The 22,349-nt window shown below is 56.6% G+C and overlaps 1 protein-coding gene across 11 annotated transcripts in view; it reads right to left on the bottom strand.

The window, feature by feature from the left end:
- Nucleotides 1-22,349, bottom strand: part of CACNA1C (calcium voltage-gated channel subunit alpha1 C) — a 557,739-nt gene that overhangs the window by 103,666 nt on the left and 431,724 nt on the right. For all 11 annotated transcript variants that reach the window (XM_036865102.1, XM_036865108.1, XM_036865106.1 and 8 more), the window contains exons 10-11: nt 13,115-13,205; nt 6,605-6,631 (exon numbers count right to left, since the gene is read on the bottom strand). In XM_036865102.1, the coding sequence (XP_036720997.1) occupies nt 6,605-6,631; nt 13,115-13,205 (118 nt within the window). The remainder of the gene's footprint in view (nt 1-6,604; nt 6,632-13,114; nt 13,206-22,349) is intronic.

Genomic DNA, 22,349 nt, shown 5'->3' on the forward strand with positions numbered 1-22,349 from the left:
GGGAGAGAGAAAGGGTGGAGGGGCGTCTGGAGGAGGCCCTGTCACCAGCATGGGCGCCCTGCGGAGCGGGGCTCGGCCAGGAAACGCCTCGAGGTACTCGCAGGTCGTGTCCGTAGGGACACCCACTGGGTGGCTGAGGACAGAGCCCCCGCTTAGGGACAGAAACCGGGGTGGGGGATGGCTGTCGTCCTGGACACCTGCACTCATATCTGCACGAAGTCACAGGTCCCCAGGTCCCCAGGCTCAAGACTCTGTTGTTAGGACCCTCCACACGCCCCAGACGGCCTTCTGAAGAGCTTGACTTTATTTATATTTCTACTCTGTTATTTCTGTTATCTACGGTGGAAAGTCCTGCTGCCACACCTTTGTTGAAATCTATTCTGAGATTAGAAAGCAAGGGGCACATTTAAGGAGGGCCTTGCTGCCTGGGAGCTGCAGGAGGACCTGGTATTGGCTTACAGGGCAGGGAGGGAAGAAAGGATTCACGGGGTAGTGTTCTGACCTGACCTCACCCCCGTCACTGAGGGGGCGGGGACGCCACCTTCAGGGAGCACCAAACCTTGGCAGGGACGTTTGCTGCTACTGGGGCGGAGGAGAGTCACTACATGGAGAAGAAAGGCCTGGGGGTCAGAAAACGATGGTTCCCAATGCACTGTGGAGGCTTCCATGCTCCAGACACACCACCGGTGACAACAGGGTTGGCGGAGGGCGCAGGGGGTACAAGGCAATGGGACAGGGGCCCAGGTGGTCCCTAGCGGGGGGCGGCCTCCGGCGGTGCTGGACCACGGCGCTCAGGTGCCTGCTCTCACCGGGGTGGGACTCTGCTTCTCTCCTGCGATCGAGCTCAGTGATATTGTAGACAAAGTTGGTAAGACTTTTCCCCCCCCCGAAAAACGAGTTTTCAGGACAAACTCACATCCAATCTTAAATAGCGTCAACTACAAATTGGCACTTGCCATCTACCTCTACAAGGATTAAATCATGAGCCGCTGCAGCTTCTGACCTTCAACACCCCCTGAAAGGAGTTCAGGGTGGAGAGCTGAAATGAGGCACTGTGCTCTGGGAAAAACTGGCAGAGCAGGTCTTCAGATAGTTAGGTGTTTTCAGGAGCAGATTTTATGAGCCCAATTCTTGCATCTCCTCATATCTAGAAGAGCACTAAGATCCTTCATGGTGACGTCTGCTCCTCGTGACCAGCAGTAACCTTCACGAGACGAGCAGAAACCTCCTGCAGAAAATATGTGCTTCATTGCGTGTACTCCCCCTTCACCAAAATCACATACGTACTGACGTTCCCCCTGCCTCTTTGGAGCAGTTTCTCAGAGTTATCCGAGATGCTGTCTCCCGGGCTATAGTCCTCATTTTGCCCCGAATAAGACTTAACTCACAACCCTCACACCGTGCATGATTTTAAGTCGGCAATAGGTTACACCGTAGTTGCAAAGAATGTTTTGAATAGAGACAACCTCATTTACAAAAATCACCAATAATTGTGATTTGGAGGCCAAAGGAATCACGGTTGCTCTTCCACAGTTTGGAGGAACAGACTCCAACTCCGTCTCACACCCAGAACTTGACTGCGCTCTTCCCCAAGTTTGGGGCGGGTGAAAGCGGGTGCCACATGCCTGGGCCTGGCCCGGGGTCTGGAGCTGCTCTGCTGGAGGCCCCGCAGCTGCGGCTGTGACGGACGGGGCGGCACCCGTGGACTCGTGCGCTCCCGAGACAGCCGCTCAGGAGAGTCACGTGGGCTCGGGCCGGGGCGGGGGTGGAGTAATTACCATCCAGAGAAAGTATTTAAAGATAATCACACACCTCCCACCCTTCAAAATATAGCTTTGCTTGACAACTGGTTTCCTGGCAACGCTTCCTACTGTACAATAAATGCAGTGGTTCATTAGAATGTGTAAATGTATTTGTGTGTTTACGTATGCACGGAGGATATAGAAATTAAACGATAAAACAGGGAGGAGGAGTTTGCCTGCTATTCACGTTCCCGTCACTCTCACTGGGAAAGTTGTTCCCTCTAGAAGTGGAACTTCCCGGACACAGACCTGGTGGTGACGGCGGGCACGGACACGTCTCTCGCACGTCTTCAAACCCGCGCGTCGCTGCGTTCCCACCCGACAGCTCTGCTCGCTCGCCTGGACCCGCCTGACCCCTTCCCAGCACCGGCCCGGCTCCTGCCTTTCTATCGACACGGCTGTCGCCCCACCAATCCTCCCCTTCTGGGTCCCCTCTTGCTTTAGGGCTCAGCGGGGGCCCCAGCTTCCCGGCGGCACACTTTTCTAGACGTCCCAGCTGCCAAGTTCCAGTCACGCTTACTGTCCGTGCTGCTGACTTAGCTACACGTTCAAGAAACATTTATTGAAACATCTTCCCCGAGCCAAATACTAGATATTCAGCTTAACACGCAGACGGGAAACTCGGGTCGGTGATACGGACCCCGAGGGTGCCGCGTGCCACGTGGGCTTAGTAGAAGTGCCCCAGGGGCACGTAGAAGGGCATCCCAGCCCACCGTGGGGTGCCAGCCAGCCTCCCCAGAGGACACGATGCTCTGTTTCCTGTAGGTCAGTATCTTTACTGTGTGACTCCGGCTTCTCCACTGAGATCGCAGGGTCCTGAGGGGAAGGGGTTGCATACTATCCTTTGTGATGGGCCCACAGCCCACCACTGTGGTCCTACACAGTAGGACCACCGGGCCGGCAGGCAGGTAGGGCAGCAGAGACAAACTTTACACACACTTAACTCACTCCGCGTTGTGGACGAGGCTTAGGACCCCGCGGATGGGGTCGGGGTGAGGAGGGGGTAGTGTTCCTGAAGGAGTTTGCTTGGCACAGAGTTTTGGACAAGCATCTAGAACAGGAGACAGCACCCAAATGGTGGACACTTGGGGCTCTTTCCAGTGGCCAGAGCTGAGAACAAGCAACCCAGAAAATCCTTACATTTAACTATTTTATACAAAAGTAACCAAAAAATCGGCTATGAGCGACTGGGGCAAATTTGGGCATGTGCCTTACTGCTTACGGGATGGCAGAGGTAAAGGGACCTCGGAGGCACATTTCTCTGAAGACGGGCGAGACAGGGCTCCCAACCTCAGACCCCCGAGGGGTTCACTTCAGACCGTTGTGACGTCCAGATCCAAGCCCCAACGTGTCATCTGACTAATCCCTTCAAGCTGCAGAAGGCGTTCAGAATCGTTTGTTCCGTAACTGTTTTAAGTCCTATTCTGAGCCCCAAATGTTGCAAAGTTCCTTATTCCTCAAAGTAGAGACTTGGCTTACCAAGGGAATACCCTAATATTGCCCTAATATTATAAAAGTCCCTTAATTTGCCAGAATTTCCCTAAAACCTCTGCTCTAATATTTCCTTTAAAGACCCTGTGACTTTGTATCACTGTCTTGCAAATGGAATAGGCCAGTTTGAGGCTCAAATTCTGTTATTTGTCATTGTTAAGCTGAGAAAATGATCGAGAATACTTTGTGTGTGTGGTTTGTTTTAACTCAAATTTTAGATTCTTTTCTGGAGTAAAAGAGGCTCTTCACTGTTCACGAGGTTACTTCTGAGTTGCAGAAATCCTCTCTCCGTTTCCCCTGTGTTACTGTGTTTTTCTCCTGCGCCTCCCACACCCGTGTCAGCTGCCGCAATCAGACAGACAGAAGGGGTCCGGACACTGTTCCTGCGTCTGCAGCGGACAGAGGTTGCTCAGGGTCGACCTTGGTGATTTCGATGGTGTTTTCAGTCCATTGCCAGCCTTTGTTATTCCCTAAACAGACACCACCACTGGACTGTCGGGTGTAGATGAGGCAGCTGCCATCTGACCCTGTGGGGTCGCGCTGTCCAGTGTGGTAGCCGCTGGCCACCCGTGGCTACTGCACACATGAAACGTGGCCAGTCCAAACTGGGCGTGCAGTGAGTGTAAACGACACACGGGATTTCAAAGATTTCATAGAAAAATTAATATAAAATATGTCATTCATTTTTTTATATTAATTACATATTGAAATGATGTTTTAGACGCACTGGCTTAAATAAACTATATTAAGATGAATTTCACCTGTTCCTTTTCACTTTTTTAACATGGCTACTAGAAAGTTTTACAAAGGGTGTACGTGTCCGGCATTGTGCTTCTACTCAACAGCTGTGCCCCGGAGCGGCCCCCGACCCCTCGCTGCCGCCCCTAGACACACAGCTGGGCAGAAACAGCTTCGGATCCCTGGGCAGGACTTCACCACAGGGTGCAGAGCCTGGGTCCTGGGCGTGGGTCCTGACTTGTCCAAGCGAGAGCCACGTGGCCCCGGGCCTCTTTCAGCCTCAGTTTCCTCCTCTGAACATGGGTTTACTGATGGTGCCAACTGACTAGTAATAAGCCTTTCGGGAATGAATACAGAACCTTCTCTGTGTGTTTCTGTTGTATCTTGAGTAGTATCTGCAGGGGGAAGAGCCCTTCTTCCCAGAGGGGGATCTGGTACCAGCAGGTTGAGCCACGTCTCAAAACCGAGCAGAGTCCAGGGGTCCACGTGGACCCCCGTGCCCCCTCTTCTTCGAGAGCACAGCTTACACCCTAGAGCACTGGATACAGAACGCCCCCCGTCTCCTGGGTCATCTCATGCTGGAGCGAGTCCAGGCAAGTCTGTGATTTCTCTTCCACCCCCCAGAGCACGTTGGTTCATTCATTCACTCACGCATTCATTTGTTCATTTATGAGTCACCCATCTTCATGTAATGAGAATGATGTTTTGGAAATATTTTCAAATGTATTTTTATAGCCCTTTACTCTGTCCCTGCATGGGGGCTTTGGAACTGCCAGAAGCACAACGTGCTTTCTCAGCTTTGGCTGTAAAACAGAACTTTCATTTCAGTCTGCGTCAAGCCTAATGTCATCCGGGGGCAGGACAGTCCATTCGTCCCTTCACTTAGTATTTATTAAGTCCCCACTAAGTGCCAGCCGCTTCTCCAGGTGCTGGAGAGAAAGCAGTAAGATCCGAGCGTTACGGAGACAAAGGATTTTCTACATTTCTTGAGCTCTCTCTCCCGTAACAAGAGCTGGACCTGGGAGACTTGACCCTCGGTTTTTTATGTGAAGGAGGTCTTGGCTTCAGAGGAAGTGCAAGGGGAGAAAGCCTGCATTTTCCAGCCCCAGCGGAACATGGGAGCAGGTGACAGCAGGAGAGGAGAGGGTCCCACACCGGCATCCTCGTTCAATTCTCTGGCCGAGCGCCAAGCTCTACAAACAGCCAGATAGTCACGGGGAGGCCAGGACATCAGGGCTGAAGGTGCCTCTCCTGGGTGTAGCACGGGGTCTGCGGGGCCCTGGGGGACGCCAGCCTTCGGCCTAGAGCTCTACCCAGGCAGGCACAGAGCGGGACGGGCGGCCGGCGCGTAGGTGAGCGCCCGGTTCCCGCAGCCCGTCCACGGAGGGCCTGGAGGTGTCCATGGGCTCAAAGAGCCTGGGGGCCGGAGACCAGAGGCAACGATTTCAAGACCAGAGGCAAACATGGGGCCCACGGACACCGTGGGTGGAGGCCCAACCAGGTGGACCTGTGGCCCCTCGGCAGGCCCGGTTCAGGGGGACAAGCAGGGGTCTCGGGGTGGACCCCAGGACCAGTCCTCACTGAGGCCTGGGTACTTCCGGGGTCTTGAAGTCCCGGCCCTGCTTCTCCACCCTGGAGAGGAGCTGGGCAGAGGAAAGAAGAGAACTGAACATTTAGCTTAAGGGACAGTTTAAAATGCAGCCTTGGGCTACACTGCTCGGCTGGACTAAAATTTAATGTTATTTATGCTCCTGCTACACAGGAGGTGAGGCTGGGGAAGCAGGGTTAGATCAATAATGAAACTTAAACACAGTAGTTTTTGGCTCGTACAGGCTTTGTGGGAGTGAATTCCCACCCCTACTCACATATCTGTCCATCCAGCGCACACGGTGGACAGCCTGCTACCCGCCGGGCGCCCGGCTCGGCTCCCTGCAAATAGCACCTCGGAGGCTCACGGAGCCTATTGGAGACACGGGAGCCCACGTGGGGAGGGCGGTGACAGAGGTCTGAGCAAAGCGCCGGGGGGAGGGAGGGGAGTCTGCAGAAGGTGTGGAGATGCGGGACCAGCGAGGTTCTTAACAGGAGCCCGAGCTCTCCAGGGGAGGCTCGGGGACACGGCGATTCGGGTGGCAGGAGGGTTCCACGCAAAAGCCTAGACGTGCGAGAGGACGGGGGACGTTCGGGAACCGCGGGATGTGCAGGCGGCGAGGCTGGAGGGGCAGACAGGGCGAGGACGGGGCCCCGAGGAAGGTTCTGAAGCAGCACCGTCAGAACCCGCGTGCCCTCACCTTCCATAAGCACGGCCGAGAACAGCAGCAAGTGGCCACGTGGCACTTATTTCAACCGGACTTCATCTTATAAGGGAGGGGGACACAGCATCTCACAACCTCCTAGGGCCAGTGCCACCAACATCACTAACTCGCCAAACCCCAAGCCCGGAGCCGCTCGCCGGGTCTGATCCACGAGCCTCTTCCCGAGAGCCGTGCAGAAGGAAAGCAGACCCTCCGCAGGCCCTCCCTCAGCCCCCAGCCGGGGGTGTCCCCAGCCCAGCAGGAAAGGAGCATCTCACTCACCTGAACTTCGACTTGGAGATCCTGTGGCTGAAAGGGAAAGAGGAGACGTTACCAAATGACACACACGTTTCCCTCTTTTCTCAGACGTCCCCGGGTGACCACACGGGCGCTGGACGGAGCAGCTTCGGAGAGACAGCCCTGCGGTCAGCACGTCGTGGTGTCTGTGTGTTTGAAGGGGAGACCGAGGGCTGGCCCAGCCCACAAACCTACGAATCTAGCATCTTCTAAGTGGAGACGTGGCCCCTGGAGCGGGTGCCGTGTTCTCAGACCGTCAGCTGGGGTCGGGGGCCACGCCCTGAGAACAGTCGTGGAGGACAGGAGCCCCTCCTGCAGACGCGGCCCTCGGACATTGCAGGCGGCAACAGGCTGGCAGAGGCCCAGCGCTGTCTGAACAGGAGCCCGGCCCCATCACGACGTGGCCTGAGTGTGGAGCCTGGGCCCAAGGAAACAGCCCGGGGCTGAGCACAACCCTGGATGCTGGCAGTGCTGTGCAGCCCTGAAGACCTGGGACTTGTGGACAGAAGCACCGGTGGGTGGGCTGGTGGCTGACTTGAGAGGCATCTCGGGGTGAGTGGGGGGCACTGAAAGGTGGAAACTTCCAGGAGGCCCTGCGGCCCGTGGGAGGCTGGATGGAGCCGGGCTGGGGGCAGAGATCATGCAGGCACTTGAGACGGCCCTGCGGAAGGCCACATGTCGGGGAGGCCCTGGTGTCTGGGGAGTGAGCGCTGGCAGGGCCGCGGGTGGGAGACCGTGCTCGGATGGGCAGGCAGGTGCGGAGCGCCGGTCAGAGATGAAGAGGGGACAAAATCCGCCTGTCCCAGCTCAGCACAGAGTGAGCTCTGCTGCGAAGCAAGAAAACAGCCCCTCTTGCTATTTTTTATTAAAAAAAATAAACCAGAAGATGTGACAAGTGGCAGAGTCATCGTGCGTGAGATAATTATGTCTCTGGGGCACTGAGAACCAGAGCCAAGAGCCTTTACTGCTCCGAACCGCCAGCTGATAACCTTTCCCACCCAAAGACGCCGGCGACGGCTGCAGGGTTTTAATCACACGTTACACGGCACGTGGGCAGAGGCCGGGGTCACGGGTGGCATCTTACTTAGGGCCACAGTTTAGTGGAAAAACAAATGCCTTCCGGCTACGCTTGGACGGTGGGGAGCCGGGGGCTAGCAGGCCTGCTGGACAGATGACCCCTCGCTGAGGGACGTGAGCTAGCATGGCCGGTCACCAGCCTGGCAGCTCTGCCACAGGGCCTGGCCCGGCCCCGTCTTCTCTCGGAGAGTTCCAGAGGCCTCTCGGGGGCCCTTCAGTGCAGGCCACACGCCCTCCCTGTAAGTCTGCCTCTCAGTCCGGTGGGTCGTCAGCAAAAGTGGGTTCTTTTTTTTTTTAAGTACATATTTTTTTTAAATTAATTAATTAATTAATTTTTGGCTGTGTTGGGTCTTTGCTTCCGTGCGAGGGCTTTCTCTAGTTGTGGCAAGTGGGGGCCACTCTTCATCGCGGTGCGCGGGCCTCTCACCATCGCGGCCTCTCTTGTTGCGGAGCACGGGCTCCAGACGCGCCGGCTCAGCAGTTGTGGCTCACGGGCCCAGTCGCTCCACGGCATGTGGGATCCTCCCAGACCAGGGCTCGAACCAGTGTCCCCTGCACTGGCAGGCGGACTCTCAACCACTGCGCCACCAGGGAAACCCAAAAGTGGGTTCTTAAGAAGTCCCGTGTGGGGCACTGAGGTCTGAGTGTCCACGTCTCCCAGGCAGCGACTCTGGGACGCGGCGCAGGAGGACCAGGGCTCCTGTTGGGGATGACGTCCTGGGTAAGCGTGGTCACTGGCTGCGGCTCCTTCCTGGGTGTTCTGGAACGTTCTGAGGCGGAGGAAATGGAGTGGGACTTTCTCTCCCCCGTGGTTACGCGTCCTGATGTGCGAGCCTGGACGCCACACTGAAGCCTGATTGCTGTTGCTGCTCTCAGGTCGGGGGCACCATTCCAGGCTTGCTGGGGCCGCAGCACTCACCCCCTCCAAGCTCTGTATTACTGGAGCACCCCAGGTAAGAAGGGGGGTCCTCGGGGGGCACGTGTCTGGAGACAAAGGAAAGCCCAGGTATGGGAGAGCGGAGGGCCTCACACTCCCCATGTAGGAGGGGTCAGTGCACTTCGTGGAACCAGAGGCACCCGGTCTCCGCAGGCTTCGTGTCCTGGGAGGTGACCACCAGCTCGGGGTTTGGAGAGCTGGTCACGCCGCCGGTGGGCAGGGGAGCCGGGAGCCTGCGGGCGCCGTGTCCGCCCCCCAGCCCTGCGTTCCGGCCGGGTGGCGGGTGCTGCCCCCTGGATCCCAGCGAGTCCACAGACACCAGGGGGCCCGGCTGCTCCAGACCCCGCTGGGGACCAGCCTGCTCAGAAGGCGTCCGGGCTCCCCTAGTTACTGCTCTACAAGGTAGGATTTCCTCCCCGTGTTTTCCGTGGATTCCTGAAGAGCAGCAGCTGCAGAAAGTGGGTAACTCGCATGTAAGGCCACGAGTGCAGCCCTGCTGGGTGGACCTGACGCTTGTCCAGCCCAGCTGCCTCTTTCCCTCAGGCCTCCACAACAAACCTCCCAGGAAACCGCGGTTGTCTTTGCTGGTGTGAAGGTTTAAAACGGGAGACACGCCTGGAACTCCCTCTGCTTCACTCAGTTACCCAGTTTGCAGTTGTCATCATTGGACAAATATTTGAACTCCTTGGGAGCTACTTGTATGTTTAGCCTTTCCGCTTCTTAGAGTCGTAAGCCCGTATGTTTGCTCCCTGCCGTGTGACACAGCGATTCCCCGAATCCTCCCGATTCGCCCTAACGTCGGTCAGATGGTGCTGCAGGCATCATTTAGGCTGACGCACGTCTGAGGCGACGTCCTCGACTCCATGCACGGCTGGTGCGGCCAGAGGGGCCGGACCCTGGACCCCGTCACAGGGCACCTCTTGGGGACCCACTAGCTTGAATCTCCTGTGCTATCCGGGCACCCCCAGCTCACTTCTGTGACGAGATGCACGTCCATCGGTATCATCGACCCTCTGCGTCGGATCCTGTTTCTGACTCTACCTTCTTTATAGAACTGTGCGCTCCGAGACTAAAGGGACCTCGCACACACCGGCTGGATTGGGGTCTGCCATTTTACAAGGTGCAGCCTGCCTCACTCACGGGGCCTCTCCTGCGGAAGCCGCAGACGCAGAAGAGGTGCAGGGGGTCCCCGCAGGCGGTTCCCAGGCCCCTCTAGGAGCCAAGAGCACAGGAGCCAACGGGCAGGCGCCCCGCACGTCCCAGGGGGCGAGCCTGAGGTTGCCGCCCGGGCCCAGATCTGGGACTCCTGGTGCACGGCTGGCTCTCTCCCCTCCTTCGGTCCGTCCCAGAGTACCGGGCACTTCTTTCTGTGGAAGTCCGCGTCTCCCTCTCTGATGCCAGCTGTGCCCTAGTCTCAGGCAAGGCTGTCCCGTAAGTGCTGGTCTCCTTCATGGGCTTCTCGTCTTGAAGACGGTCCTGCCTCCGCTCTGAGGAAAGGCGAGGCCCAGCAGCTCCGGGGCCACTGCCATTTCCCCGTCCACGTCCTCACGTGTGGAGGGAGGGTCCCCTGCGGCCCGTTCCCGCCCCGCCTGCCCCCAGGCTCCAGCTCCTGCAATTAGGACACACAGAGGACGCGTCCCTTTTCCACCTCCGCACGTGACCCTGGCCTGAGCCGCACCAGCACCACCCCCAGAGCTGCTGTGGCAGCCGCTTCGCTCGAGTGCCGCCGCTCGGGGCCTCTCGCTCCCACACAGACTCTTCCTAATGTCCGAGGATCCTCAAGGATGGAAAGCTCACCAAACCAACCAGCTATGTTCAATGATCTCTCATGGTCTCGTGACAAAGACCAAGGCCATCAAGGGTTTACCTGGCCCTGCTCCGTCTCCAGCCCCGCCCCTTCCCACTCAGGCCTGCCCCGGACGCGTCTGCCTTCTCTCCCTCATCCCCCCAGCGGCCTCGGAACCCACTGTTGCCTCTGACTGGAAGATCCTTCCTTCCTCCGTCCCCCTCCAGTTCTCAGCTCAAACTTTCCTTCTTCAAAGAAGCTTTTCCTAACCTGCCAGTCTAACGCGTCTCTCCATTACTAACCCTGCGTTACAGTCACTCCGCCTTCTCAACGCTTTTCCCAACTTACAGTGACGGCTCAGTGTCACTTTCACACCAGATTGTGAGCTCCAGGGAGACGGTGTCACCTTGCTCTCGGGCTCTGTGTCACCTCGGCCCAGCACCGAGCGGGCTTGCTGCCTGATGAGGGTGTGAACGGAGAGCTCGGGCTTGATGTTCCTCTTCCGGTGGCCTCCGGGCTTGTGCTTGTCTGTTCCCCTGGCACCTTTTCATCTGTGCCTTGTTCTTTTCCTTCTGCGTGTCAGTTTCCCAGCCTTCAGCCCTGGCCTTCTGCCCCCGTGAACAACCCCGGTGCCACGTAACCGCATTCATTGTTTCTAAGCTGGTGTCTCCAGCATGTGGTCCAGAGCAGAGTCCCGGCCTCCACACCCTGCAGCCCCGCTGGTGACTTCAGTCTGTACTGCTTCTGTCTTCAGACTTGAAGGATAGCTCCTTCCTCTCACCACCTCCCCTGCCCGCCTGCCCCCTCCCCAGCAAAACATCGCTTTGCGGTCCCTGTCTGTCTGCCCTGCCCCCTCGGAACCACCTTCAGCCAGGCCTCATCCCGCTGCATGGGCCGTTCGCTCTCCGCCTCAGAAACGCCAGCCTCTCCCTGGTTGTCACAGCCTGAGCCTCAGCCCCCGCCCGTTCACGCTGCTTCCCCACCAGGAACGCTGGCGGTCTTCTCCCACCGTTGTCTGGGGCGGGGCGGGGAAAGACGGTAGTTTGTTAAGGACATACTGCCATCCCGGCACTGCGACAAGGCACTTTATCCGCACAGAGTAGGTGCATAAATTCGGATATTCGTGGGGAGTGCGGCCCATTTCCACGGAGCCCTGGATGCCTGCAGAGCACGTCCTCCAGATGCTCCCTCCCTCTGTGGGAACAGGCTTGTCCTTCCAACAGGGCCTCGAGCTCCCAAAACACACCCTCTCCAGTGACTGTGAGCGCCAGCGCCCCGGCCTCTCTGGGTCTGTCATGTGGGCCCAGAGCCAGAGGGCGGAGTCCTCGTCACCTTCCCTCCCACCCTTTGGGGACCTGCCATCCACCTTCGCTAGCGTAGCTGCCCGGGGCCAATGTCCAGAATCCCGAGCGTTTGCTTGTATGGTTCCAGTAGGAGGGAAGAGGGAAAGGCTCAGCCCGTTGCTTCAGAATGTAATTAGCGCTGTATTTTAGCAACATTTTGACAATAACAGCTTCCCAACAATGCTGGGAATCAGCAGTGCAGACTCCCCGGTGCCACTGTCAGGGGGAGGGATGGTGAGGTCCATGTGCCCTGGAAACGGTCTGCTCCTGCCCACCCGCCCCCTCGCTCGGAGGCTGGCCCGGCTCAGGTTAGATGCACCCAAACCTTCTCAAAAGGCCCAGATACGGAGGCATTTCGGCGGGGAGAGGTGAGCTAGGAGCCGTTCCGCCGATGGAGCGACTCAGACACCCAGCCACCTCGGGGCCGGTCCTCCTCCGAGCCCTCTGTCCGCCGTCCCTTTTAGCTTCTGGGGTGAGACTTGCATCTCCCAGGCACCAGGACGAGCAGCTCCCACTTCCCACAGTGGAGTCTGGAAGCTGCCGGAGGCCTCACGCTCAAGGGCAGCCTGACCCCTAAAGGAACGTGGCTTCAATCTGTGGACTCTGCTTTTTGAGACACTGGGAATGAAGCCAGCAGTTTGCTCATTTTTAGCAGTTAAACCATTTTCCCTTCATTTCTTGGTGGGGGGGCATCTCCCAGGGACCGCTGGTGTCTGTTTTTAAGACGGAGCTAAGACGGATGGATGATGGTGATAAGCCGCGTGGGCTGTCCCTCCGCACACCTGGCCCAGCCCTGGGCTCCAGTCAGCTCAGGAAGCCAGGGGCTGGGGCTTGCGTTGGGGAGGCTCGCTGGGCCGGCACAGGTGCACTTTTATTAGCCGAGTCTGCACTTCAGACACCTGTGCTCCCTTCACTGGGTGGATAACTCAGAGCTGCAGGTAGGACCCACGTCTCCCAGTGTATTTTCCTGCCTGTCTGCTTTTCTTCCAGGTCACATTTATCAGACATGAAAGGGCGCTTAGCAGGACCCAGGGAACCTAACAAAGCTGCTCTGGTGAAAGGGAGTGAGGGGCTGGGAAGAAACAGACTTCAAAGTCCCCCAACACACACACACACACACACACACACACACACACACACACACACACACACACACACACACACACACACACACACACACACACATTTCTCTGATGGGATGGAAAGGGGCTCAAAATCCAAAAGTCAGACCCCTGCCCGGGAAGCGCAGGATTGCAGAGCAGCTCCCAGCCAGGGCCACTCTGCCCGCAGGGCTCCCCTCCCCAGCCAGGACTCGGTTTCCCTGCCCGCTCCTGCCCCCCGTGCCCACTCACGCCAGCCTGGCCCCGCAGCTCTCTCCCTCGATGTCACCTCCAGCCACGTTTTCGGTGTTGACAGACTCGGTCTCACTGGTGGGCATGCTCACTGCAGGGTCGGGTCGAAGGGATGCAGAGCGAGGCGTGGAGGGAAGAGGGGAGAGAAGGGTTAGTCTGCAGCCCCCCGGCCGGGAGGGGAGGCCCTGGCAGCGCCCGGCCGGGTCCCATGTCCTCGACGGACACGCCCGCTGCTCGTCTAGGGTGACCCCTGCCACCCAGGACACTGTAAGTGGGACAGTGGGAGGAGACGCCTGGGAACACCGACCCGAGTCCCTCCTCTGCCCTCGACCCTGTGCCCTCGGACAAGCTGCGCGTGCTTTCCCACTTGCGTCTGCTCCTTGCCGTAAAAAGAAAAGCTCTCATGACAGTATTTTATTTTTCTTATTTCTTTCCAACCCCCCTCCCCATTCTAAGGGGGCCTCATCCTCACACTTAGGGCCCAGCCTGTCTGTGGAAAGGGCTTCTCTAGGGGGTGAGCCACTTGATGGATTTGGAGGAGGGTCTGTCCCTTGTCCTGAGTCCTGCATGCTGGGTCCTGAGGCGATTCCGTCTAGGACAGAGCCTGAAGTTGAGCTTAAAGGGAACAGCCATTTCCAGCATCGCACGCAGGACTCAGGTCAGCACTGCAGACACAGGAATGAGGCGCCTCCGTGTGGGACCCACCAAACTACTGAGATGAGATGTGTGTGGCCTGAAGACAGACGGCAAGAACACCACCTCCCCACGGCATCCAGATGTTCCCAGCTCCACAGGCCAAGCTGGGACACGAACCGTCCAAGTCCACTATGGCCGACCCGCCCAGCCCATCCCCAGGCTCTTCCTGAGCTGGCCGGGGCTGGATTTCCAGGGCAGCCGGAGCTTTCTAGCTTGGAGCCCAGTTTGGTGGCTTAGAAGAAGCCATTTCTTTTATTATTATCTTTTATCCCAAATAAAAGTTTATCTCAAAAGAATTCTTCTCCTCCTTTTTCATCTTCTATGGCCCTTTTAACACGACACACAAGGAGTTCCTTATTTTTCCCGCCCTTGTCCTTTAGAATGGCTGCCCCATCCTCGGTCATGGCTCAGCCCTGCTTGCAGGGCAGCAACCCTCATCTGGCGGGCAGGTCAGGAGCCCTTAGTGGCCACAGGACCTGCATGAGTGAGGGTGTGGCATCCGGTGACGTGGGACCAGTGACAAGTGCCCCCGGGGCTGCCACAGCCCAGGAACTGATCACGCTGTACGGATAATTCTACTGGCTGTACGGATGCTGCTGGATGTGGGACGTCCCCGGTTTCTTTTCTTTTGGATGAAGTCAAGTCGGGCAGGTGTGAGAGACTCATTCTGAGAAGGTGGGAGACACAGCCGGAAAGCGCACGACTTCCCACACGCCTGACTGTCCTGTGTCCACCCTCGACTCCTTTTCCATAAACTTGGGTGAAAACAAATCCAGACATCATTTCAAGGAAGCTTGGCGCTGGATGGACTTTGGACATCGCCCAGCTTTCTCGTCACAGGACAGGGAAGTGAGGTCCAGGGAAGGGCCAGGTGCCCGGGTCACACAGTGGCTGGGGGCTCGGACTGGATCACAGGTGTCTCGGGCCCCCGCCCCGTGCTCACCTTGATGGCCCCCGGGCGACACCCCAGACGAGATGGGATTCCTACGGCCGAGCAGGCTCTGGGGGCATCACAGGTGCACGGGGAGCAGCCAGTGGTGCTGGATTTCACAGCGTTCACAGCTGGCACCTTCAGCGACCTTAACCTTGGCCGGCGCTCTTCAAAGGAAAGGCCCCAACGGGGCTCAGCCGCTGCTGGTCATCACGCCTGCTGACTTTATACATTTGAAGGGACAACGAGGTGGTGGCTCCGGGTGGGACAGGCTATCCTCCCCTCGCACACATGCACACGCACGCACGCGCACGCACACTAGAAGCGCGCTCCCGCCCTGCCCCGTGGGCACCCGCACATAATTTACACGCACGGGGGCGTGGGGGACGTCACAATGGGTTTCTGGGGGGCGATTAGACCAAGCAAACTCCCCTTCCTCCTGATCAAACAAGCCCGCCGGGCGCTTCCTTTCACAGACAAGACGTCTCAGAGTCGAAAACCAGGGGTAAGACGTGGACAGAGCTCAGGGTCAGCCTCAGGCAAAGAAAGAAACAGGGGACTTGGCGACCACACAGGACGTCCCGCTAACCTCCAAAAACAAACTAAGAGATAGTAAAAATTGATAAAACAGGTAAGAACACAGAACAAAATAGGACCCAAACCCCAAATCACATGAGTTAACAACACAAGACAAACAATGGATCCTGGGGAGAAGGGGTCACTCCCGCAGAAGCGTCTACACTGGCAGGTGGGTACTGATTTTGAGGAGACGGATACCCAGGAGGGTCCCAACTCATCCCTACTTGTTAGTGGGAATCCCGAAGATTTGGTCATGAGAGGAAAGGGTCAGGCTTGTTTTTACCCCATGTAAAGAGCCATCTCCGAAACACACGTGTCTTCACAATACAAAGTTTGAAACAACATGGATGGACCTGGAGGGTATTATGCTCAGTGAAATAAGTCAGAGAAAGACAAATACCATATGACATCACCTATATGTGAAATCTAAAAAATAGAGCAAACTAGTGACTCTGACAGAAAAAGAAGCAGACTCACAGATATAGAGAACAAACTAGTAGTTACCAGTGGGGAGAGGGAAGGGAGGAGAGGGGAGATAGGGGTAGGGGGTTAATAGGTACAAACTACTATGTATAAAATAAATAAGCTATAAGGATATATTGTACAGCACAGGGAATATAGCCAGTACTTTATAATAACTTTAAATGGAATATAGTCTATACAAATATTGAATCTCTATATTGTACACCTGAAACTAATATGATATTGTAAAGCAACTATACTTTAATAAAAAAAGAAAAGTTTAAAACAATGCTTCGCACACCAAAACAAAAACAAAAACAAAAACAACCAACACAAAGCTTGGAATAAACAGAAACTTTACAACCAGTAGCATTATTTGTTCACTTCTCAAAATTCCTATACAAAAACAGTGCTGAGAGTTAAAGAGTTGAAATGGATGACTTAGCAAATTTCCCTTCTAGAAAAAGATACATGTCAGTTTAGAATGACAAGGGTCACTCAGGTCAGCGTCTCATTGTGAGGGGTCTTTTATTTGGCGGTGGGAGGGGTAACGGGCTGCCAGCCTCCAAGTCTGTCTGTCCACACAGACGCCTGAGGGGACAGCCCTGGCCGGCGGGGGCCCAGGTCATTGACCTGCTACACAGAAGCTCATCCACCTTTTGGCTTTGGCATCGATACTGTCCCATCTTGTTTGACTTCAGAAATAGCTATGCGATCACTTTAAAAATAATAGAAAGAGCCTGATAAAAACACGGCCTTTCCCTCTATAACTGAACTTGACCAGGCCTGGTGAGTCACGTGGGCACAGGTGGCAGCCGCCCGCGTGGAACGTGGTCGGAAGAGCCTCCAATCATGCCCTTGATGGTGGGCAGGAGTCTCTGGGGAGCTGCTCTTTGGGGTCAAGGTGTGGATTTAAAGGTTCCTTGCTTTAAATCACGGTTTACATCCACATATTAGTTCCTATTAATTTGTGACAGTTTATCCCACAAGCACCTGACAGGGCGAAGATGGTCCGTGTTTCTATTTCTAAGGGGTTAGACAGAGGCCACAGCCGACTCGTTTAGGGACTGGTTACCCTAGAGATCGCCTTGGGTTCATCTTGGAAACCGAGAGTCCAGGCCAGCTGAGGCTGGGATTGCTAATGCTGGGCCCTAGTCTCGGGGAGGCGGCAAGCCTGAGTCTCCCACTGGCCACTCAGATGACCTGTGGGTTGGAGACTGAGGCAGAAAGACGGCAGAGAATCCAGGGGCCAGGGCACACCTTTCCTGTAAAGAACGGCCTCTGAGGAATGAAATGTGCTGTTGAGTGGACTCAGGAAGGATGCTGAGGGGAGGCTAGTTTCCTGACTTTCTAACTTCACCGTTACCAGGGATTGTGGATCAAATGTGGGTCTCTGGGCTGTCCTGTCCCTCGGCTTCTGCTGAGCAGATTCCGAAAGAAAATGAGATTTTCGTGAAAGAGTAATTAACAGCTGCCACTGCAGGTGGTGGAAACATAATTACATTTTTAGGAACATCAGTGAGCTGTACAAACTCCATCTTGCCAAGAACGGATTCTCTCCCCAAACTTCCACTCTTGGGGGCAACTTGCTTGAACGGCGCTTAGTAGGACCACGTTTCTGCATCTCGAGGGAGGTGGGGAGAGGGAAGGAAGATGACAGCAGTTGTGTGGGTCCTGGGGGGGGGTTGGTTTTCATAAGCTACTTCCACCACAGGATAATCTCAGACTGGAAACTGCGTGAACCATGCTGGGAGTGCACGGGACCCAAGTGGTCGTGGAGACCGGTGTCCTCAGGAGCACTGGGGTTCGCGAGCCCCCCGCGGGTTTACTCACTACATCTGGGGGCCCCCTGTCACACCAGCTGCCGCCCTACCCTCTGCCTCAGACCTTTCTGTGCATCGGGACTGACAGGACGGCCTCAGGGCAAAGCTCCAGGTGAGAGATCGAGGGGCGGACGTGGGCGGAGGTGGGCAGGCCTGTGCGTCTGGAGCCTTCCATCACCGTGCCAGCCTGACTTTGTCCGTGGGCCGGGGCGGCAGGAGCGGCCGGCCCCTCCTGGGACTGGCTGAGAGCAGAGCCCAGCACTGAGCTGGGAGCCGCACCATCGGGTGGAGGAATCCTCCGGGCGGCTCAACTCTTGGTGGAAGAGGCCTGGGGGCTCAGGGCCAGGCATCCCGGGGGTGTCAGGAGCCGGAGGAGCTGAGGGCATTTCTCCGCCAACCTGAACTTGCATTTCTCCAGGGCCGGCCCAACTGTCAATCCTGGGCGGGCCCGACGGCAGGATATAGTCGCCAGCCTCCTACGAACTCACAGATGGAGCTAGAGAACTGACTTTGCCACTTACTTGGCCAGACACCCGTTTTATCATCTTTTTTGCATACAAGTGGTCTGATTAGCATTCTTCTTCCGAAAGTACTAATCCAAGTTATGGTTAACAAGCAAAAGGAGTCCTAATTTCCTGCCTTGCTGACCCCAACCTGGAATCCCAAACCCCCGTAATCGGGCTCCATCCTGTCTGTTAGGGCCACATGTGTCCCCTCAAAATTCACAGGTTGAAATCCTGACCCCTGGAACCCCAGAGTGTGGCTGTGTTTGGAGCTGGGAGGGACTTTAAAGAGGTGATTGAATTAAAACGCCATCACAAGGGTGGGCCCTAATCCCTTATGACTGGTGTCCTTATCAGAAGAAGAAATCTGGACACAGGCATGCACGGCGGGAAGATGGTGAGGATACACCCGGGGGTGGGGTGGGGAAGAGGCCGTCTACACGCCAAGGACAGGGGTCCAGAGCCGTCTCCCCTCAGGGCCTCAGAAGGAACCAGCCCTGCCGACACCTCGATCTCAGGCTTCCAGCCTCCAGAGCCGTGAGAAAATGAAATGTCTGCTGTTCACGCCACCCGGTCCGTGGTACTTGGTTACGGCGGCCCTCGCTGATGCACACACTATCCCCCCGCATCCCTGTGCCCATGATTTCTGCAGAACTCCCGCCCAGGTGGGGCTGCCCACCTCACGGCCCTGGAATGGGCCACCTTCATCCCAGCCTCTGGGCTTTGCTACGAGGCCCCGTCCATCTCCCCTTCACCTATCCCAGGGGTCGGGGAACTGCGGCCCTCAGGCCAGACCCAGACGGCCGCTACTTTTGTAAATGACATTTCGCTGGAGCAGGACTGTGTCGCTGGCGGGTGTCACCTACGGCTGCCTTCCCTCGGCCCGCGAGCCTTTTGGACGGCGTGGGTGCCGACCCCGCCTGACCCGTTCACATTTCCCCCATTCCAGTAGGGGGGCCTCCAGGACCTGCTGCCCCCGAGTCCCCTCTCTGAGCCCCCCAGAACTCTGGGGTCTGTGGGAATTTTCAGTAGCAACCTGGATGCGAGCCCTAGTCCCAGCCCCCCCAGCCGGTATGTCTGGGTGAGTCGTTTAACCCTCCTGAGCCCAGGTTTCCTCATCTGCAAAACAGAAGGCAACGGTACTATTTATGTCAAGGGCTTCTGAGAAGGGTTAAATGAAATAATATTTGTGAAGTAACTCTGCAAAATGGAAAGTGCTATAAATATTTGCTAATATTACCAACGAATTTTCATTTGTTTTTCTTCTAGTTTGCTCTTACTTCACATGTATTTCACATGTGTCTCCCTCACACAATTATAGCTTTCTCGAGGCCCGAGACTTTACATTAGAACTCTCCGGACTCCTTTCCAGGTCCTAGTGGTACTGGCTGTGGAATTACGGTAGACACTTGGCGTCTTCGTGGGGCTTCAGGGCTGCTCCGACGTGCTGGGTGGCTTTGGGGTTTGCCCTTCAGCTGCTCCTTCACCCGGTGCCCGGGAGGCTGACCTTTGCAAAGGGCCTGTGGGAGGCGCCAGCAGGACAGTGTCGTCAAGGCCCGTTTGGGGCTGTCGCCCTTGGTGCCTGCATCTCTATGAGCCTCTCCTTAAATCGCCCAGTTCTCAAGCCTCTGTTTGCTGTCAGGACGTGACCCACACATCTCTGGGTGCAGGCAAGGTGAACAGGATGAACCCATTGACAGGGAGAGGTCATCCCCAGAGCTGAAGTTCGTTGCCCAGGTGAGAGCTGGTGGAGCAGAGACCAGCTGGCCTCGAGCTCAGGGCCTTCCCGGCTCCATCAGGCAGCCTCTGGAACAGCTTTGCTCAAATAACCCTGCAGGCTGAGCTCCTGGGAGCACCGGTGAGGAAGGACATCGCCACAGGAATGGCTTGAGCCCCGTGGCAGGACGGGGGACATTCTGGGTGTGGTTGCTGCCCCAGGAGACTCTTGGGAGGAACTGTGTCACATTTCCTCTGGTTTCCTTTTCTCCTGCAGAAAGAGTAACTTGGAGTCTTCTCTGCAGTTGGGGAGATCCAGCCCACGGCCGCTGGTGGTCTGAGGCTGCTGGGTGAAGGAGCTCTCGCCATGTGTCTCTGCCCGACTCAGGCTCTCAGGAACCTCCCTGGCACCCAGGTCTAGGAAACGCCAACACTAGTCCTAGCCTTGGCCTCGCCACGGGGTACCTCCAAACCCTCGGCAAGGCACGTGATGGTTTGGGGGCCTCATTTTCTTCATCTCTCTCATGAATAAACTGAACTACAGGATGAGCTGAAGGTCTCTCCTAAGGGAAAGAAAGAGATGGAGCAGGGGAGGAAAAGCAGATCGTAGAGAAAAGCGGAAAGAGGTGGGGAGAGAGAAAGCGAGATAGTGCCCAGCCGCGGGGCCCGTCTGGGTTGAAGGTCACGTCGCCCCCAGAGCCTCCTCTGCAGAGTCCTGCCTGCCCGGGGCCCGGCAGGGCTGCCTCCACAGAAGCAATTAAAACCTGGTTGATTTTAAGCCGTCGGAAAGTAAATCTAAAACAGGATTAAGGGGCTTCCCTGGTGGCGCAGTGGTTGAGAATCTGCCTGCCAATGCAGGGCACACGGGCTCGAGCCCTGGTCTGGGAAGATCCCACATGCCGCGGAGCGACTAGGCCCGTGAGCCACAACTGCTGAGCCTGCGCATCTGGAGCCTGTGCTCCACAACAAGAGAGGCCGCGATAATGAGAGGCCCGCGCACCGCGATGAAGAGTGGCTCCCGCTCGCCGCAACTAGAGAAAGCCCTCGCACAGAAACGAAGACCCAACGCAGCCATAAATAAATAAAAAAAAAAACAAAAAAAAAACAGGATTAAATATTAAGAAGCCTAACAAAGTGGCCTTATTGAAAAGGCACAGTATAAGCTCAATGTGCCATCGTAGTAATTATTATTTTATTGCCATAAACCAGAGGAGGCAGAAACGCCCGCCCCTGGTCTGCGGCCACCATCCGGAGGAGGAAGCCAGGCCGCTGTGCTCCCAGCAGGCCGTAAGCATCCAGCGCCCCCAAGCAGAAAACCGCTCTCCACCATCACGGCGCCAACGAGCTGGGCCACCTCAGCTACGATGGGGGTGCCAGGGAAGGGCTGCAGCTGCACCAGGCAAAGGTCTGCACTTGGCACACGTGCCCCCTTCCTTCCCCACCTGGCCCACCTTCGTTGGGGATGACGGGGCTGCGTGGAGCATCCTCAGGCCCCTGGGACTCTGGGGAAACGGGAGGGGCTGGACACCCCCGAGGGAAACAGCTCTCTGCCACCACTGGGGCTGAGACAGGATCTTCCAGACCTGGGTGACGGTGGCCCTTCCGTGCAGGATTCCTCTGGAAACCCAACTGTTTTAGGCACAAAACTACTTTTAGGTTGGAGATGGCATTGTTCTAGATCACAAGGCCAGGTTTAGCGGAGGGTCACCCGTGCGGTGTCACATGCAAGGGACAGAGAATGGCTGTGTCCTCAATCCCCCTCCGGCCCAGCCCAGTGGTGTCTGCCAGTCACCCCTTCATTTTAGGGCCTTGAATTCTCTCGTCCCGGACGCATGAGAGGAACGCCAGTCATTTCTACCTGCAGGATCGTAATAACAGCTCGGTTTCCCACCACTCGCTGCTTGCCGCACACTTGACACGTATCATCTGACTCACTTGACACGTATCATCTGACTCAAGCCTCAGAACAGCCCTGTGAGAGATTATATGTCCCCGTTACATGTTCCCATTTCATAGATCAGGAAACTGAGGCTTAGAGAATGAAGCCACCTATTCAAAGTGAGAAGAGCATCTCATGAGATCCGGGATTCAGACCCCAGCTATATTGGATGAATCCATAAAGCCCTTTCCCAATCAGGAGAGAGGACGGGGCCTGTGGATGTGCTGGGATCACTGGGAGGGGGAGGAGGGCAGAGACTGCGGCGAGGGTCCTGGGAGAAGCCACACACTTTATAATCCTGCCCAGGGCGCAGCTGGGTAGGAGCCTGGGCTCTGGAGTCAGGGGGCCCGAGTTTGGATCCTGGCTCTGCCACTGTGGAGCTCTGTGACCTGGGGCCTGTTATCTCCCTCCTCAGCGGCTCAGTTTCCCCACTGAGGCCTACATGTGTTGCAGGGCTAGAGAGAGCAGGCCAGCCCTTCCTTTTTACAGTGGAGACCGTGAAGGTCCAGAGAGGGTCAGTGACTTGCCCAGGGTCACACAGCTAGCTGGTGCTGGAGGTCGGGTCCCCTTTCCACCAGCTGAAAGC

This window comes from Balaenoptera musculus, chromosome 10 (assembly GCF_009873245.2).
Source record: "Balaenoptera musculus isolate JJ_BM4_2016_0621 chromosome 10, mBalMus1.pri.v3, whole genome shotgun sequence".
Taxonomy (NCBI): domain Eukaryota; kingdom Metazoa; phylum Chordata; class Mammalia; order Artiodactyla; family Balaenopteridae; genus Balaenoptera; species Balaenoptera musculus.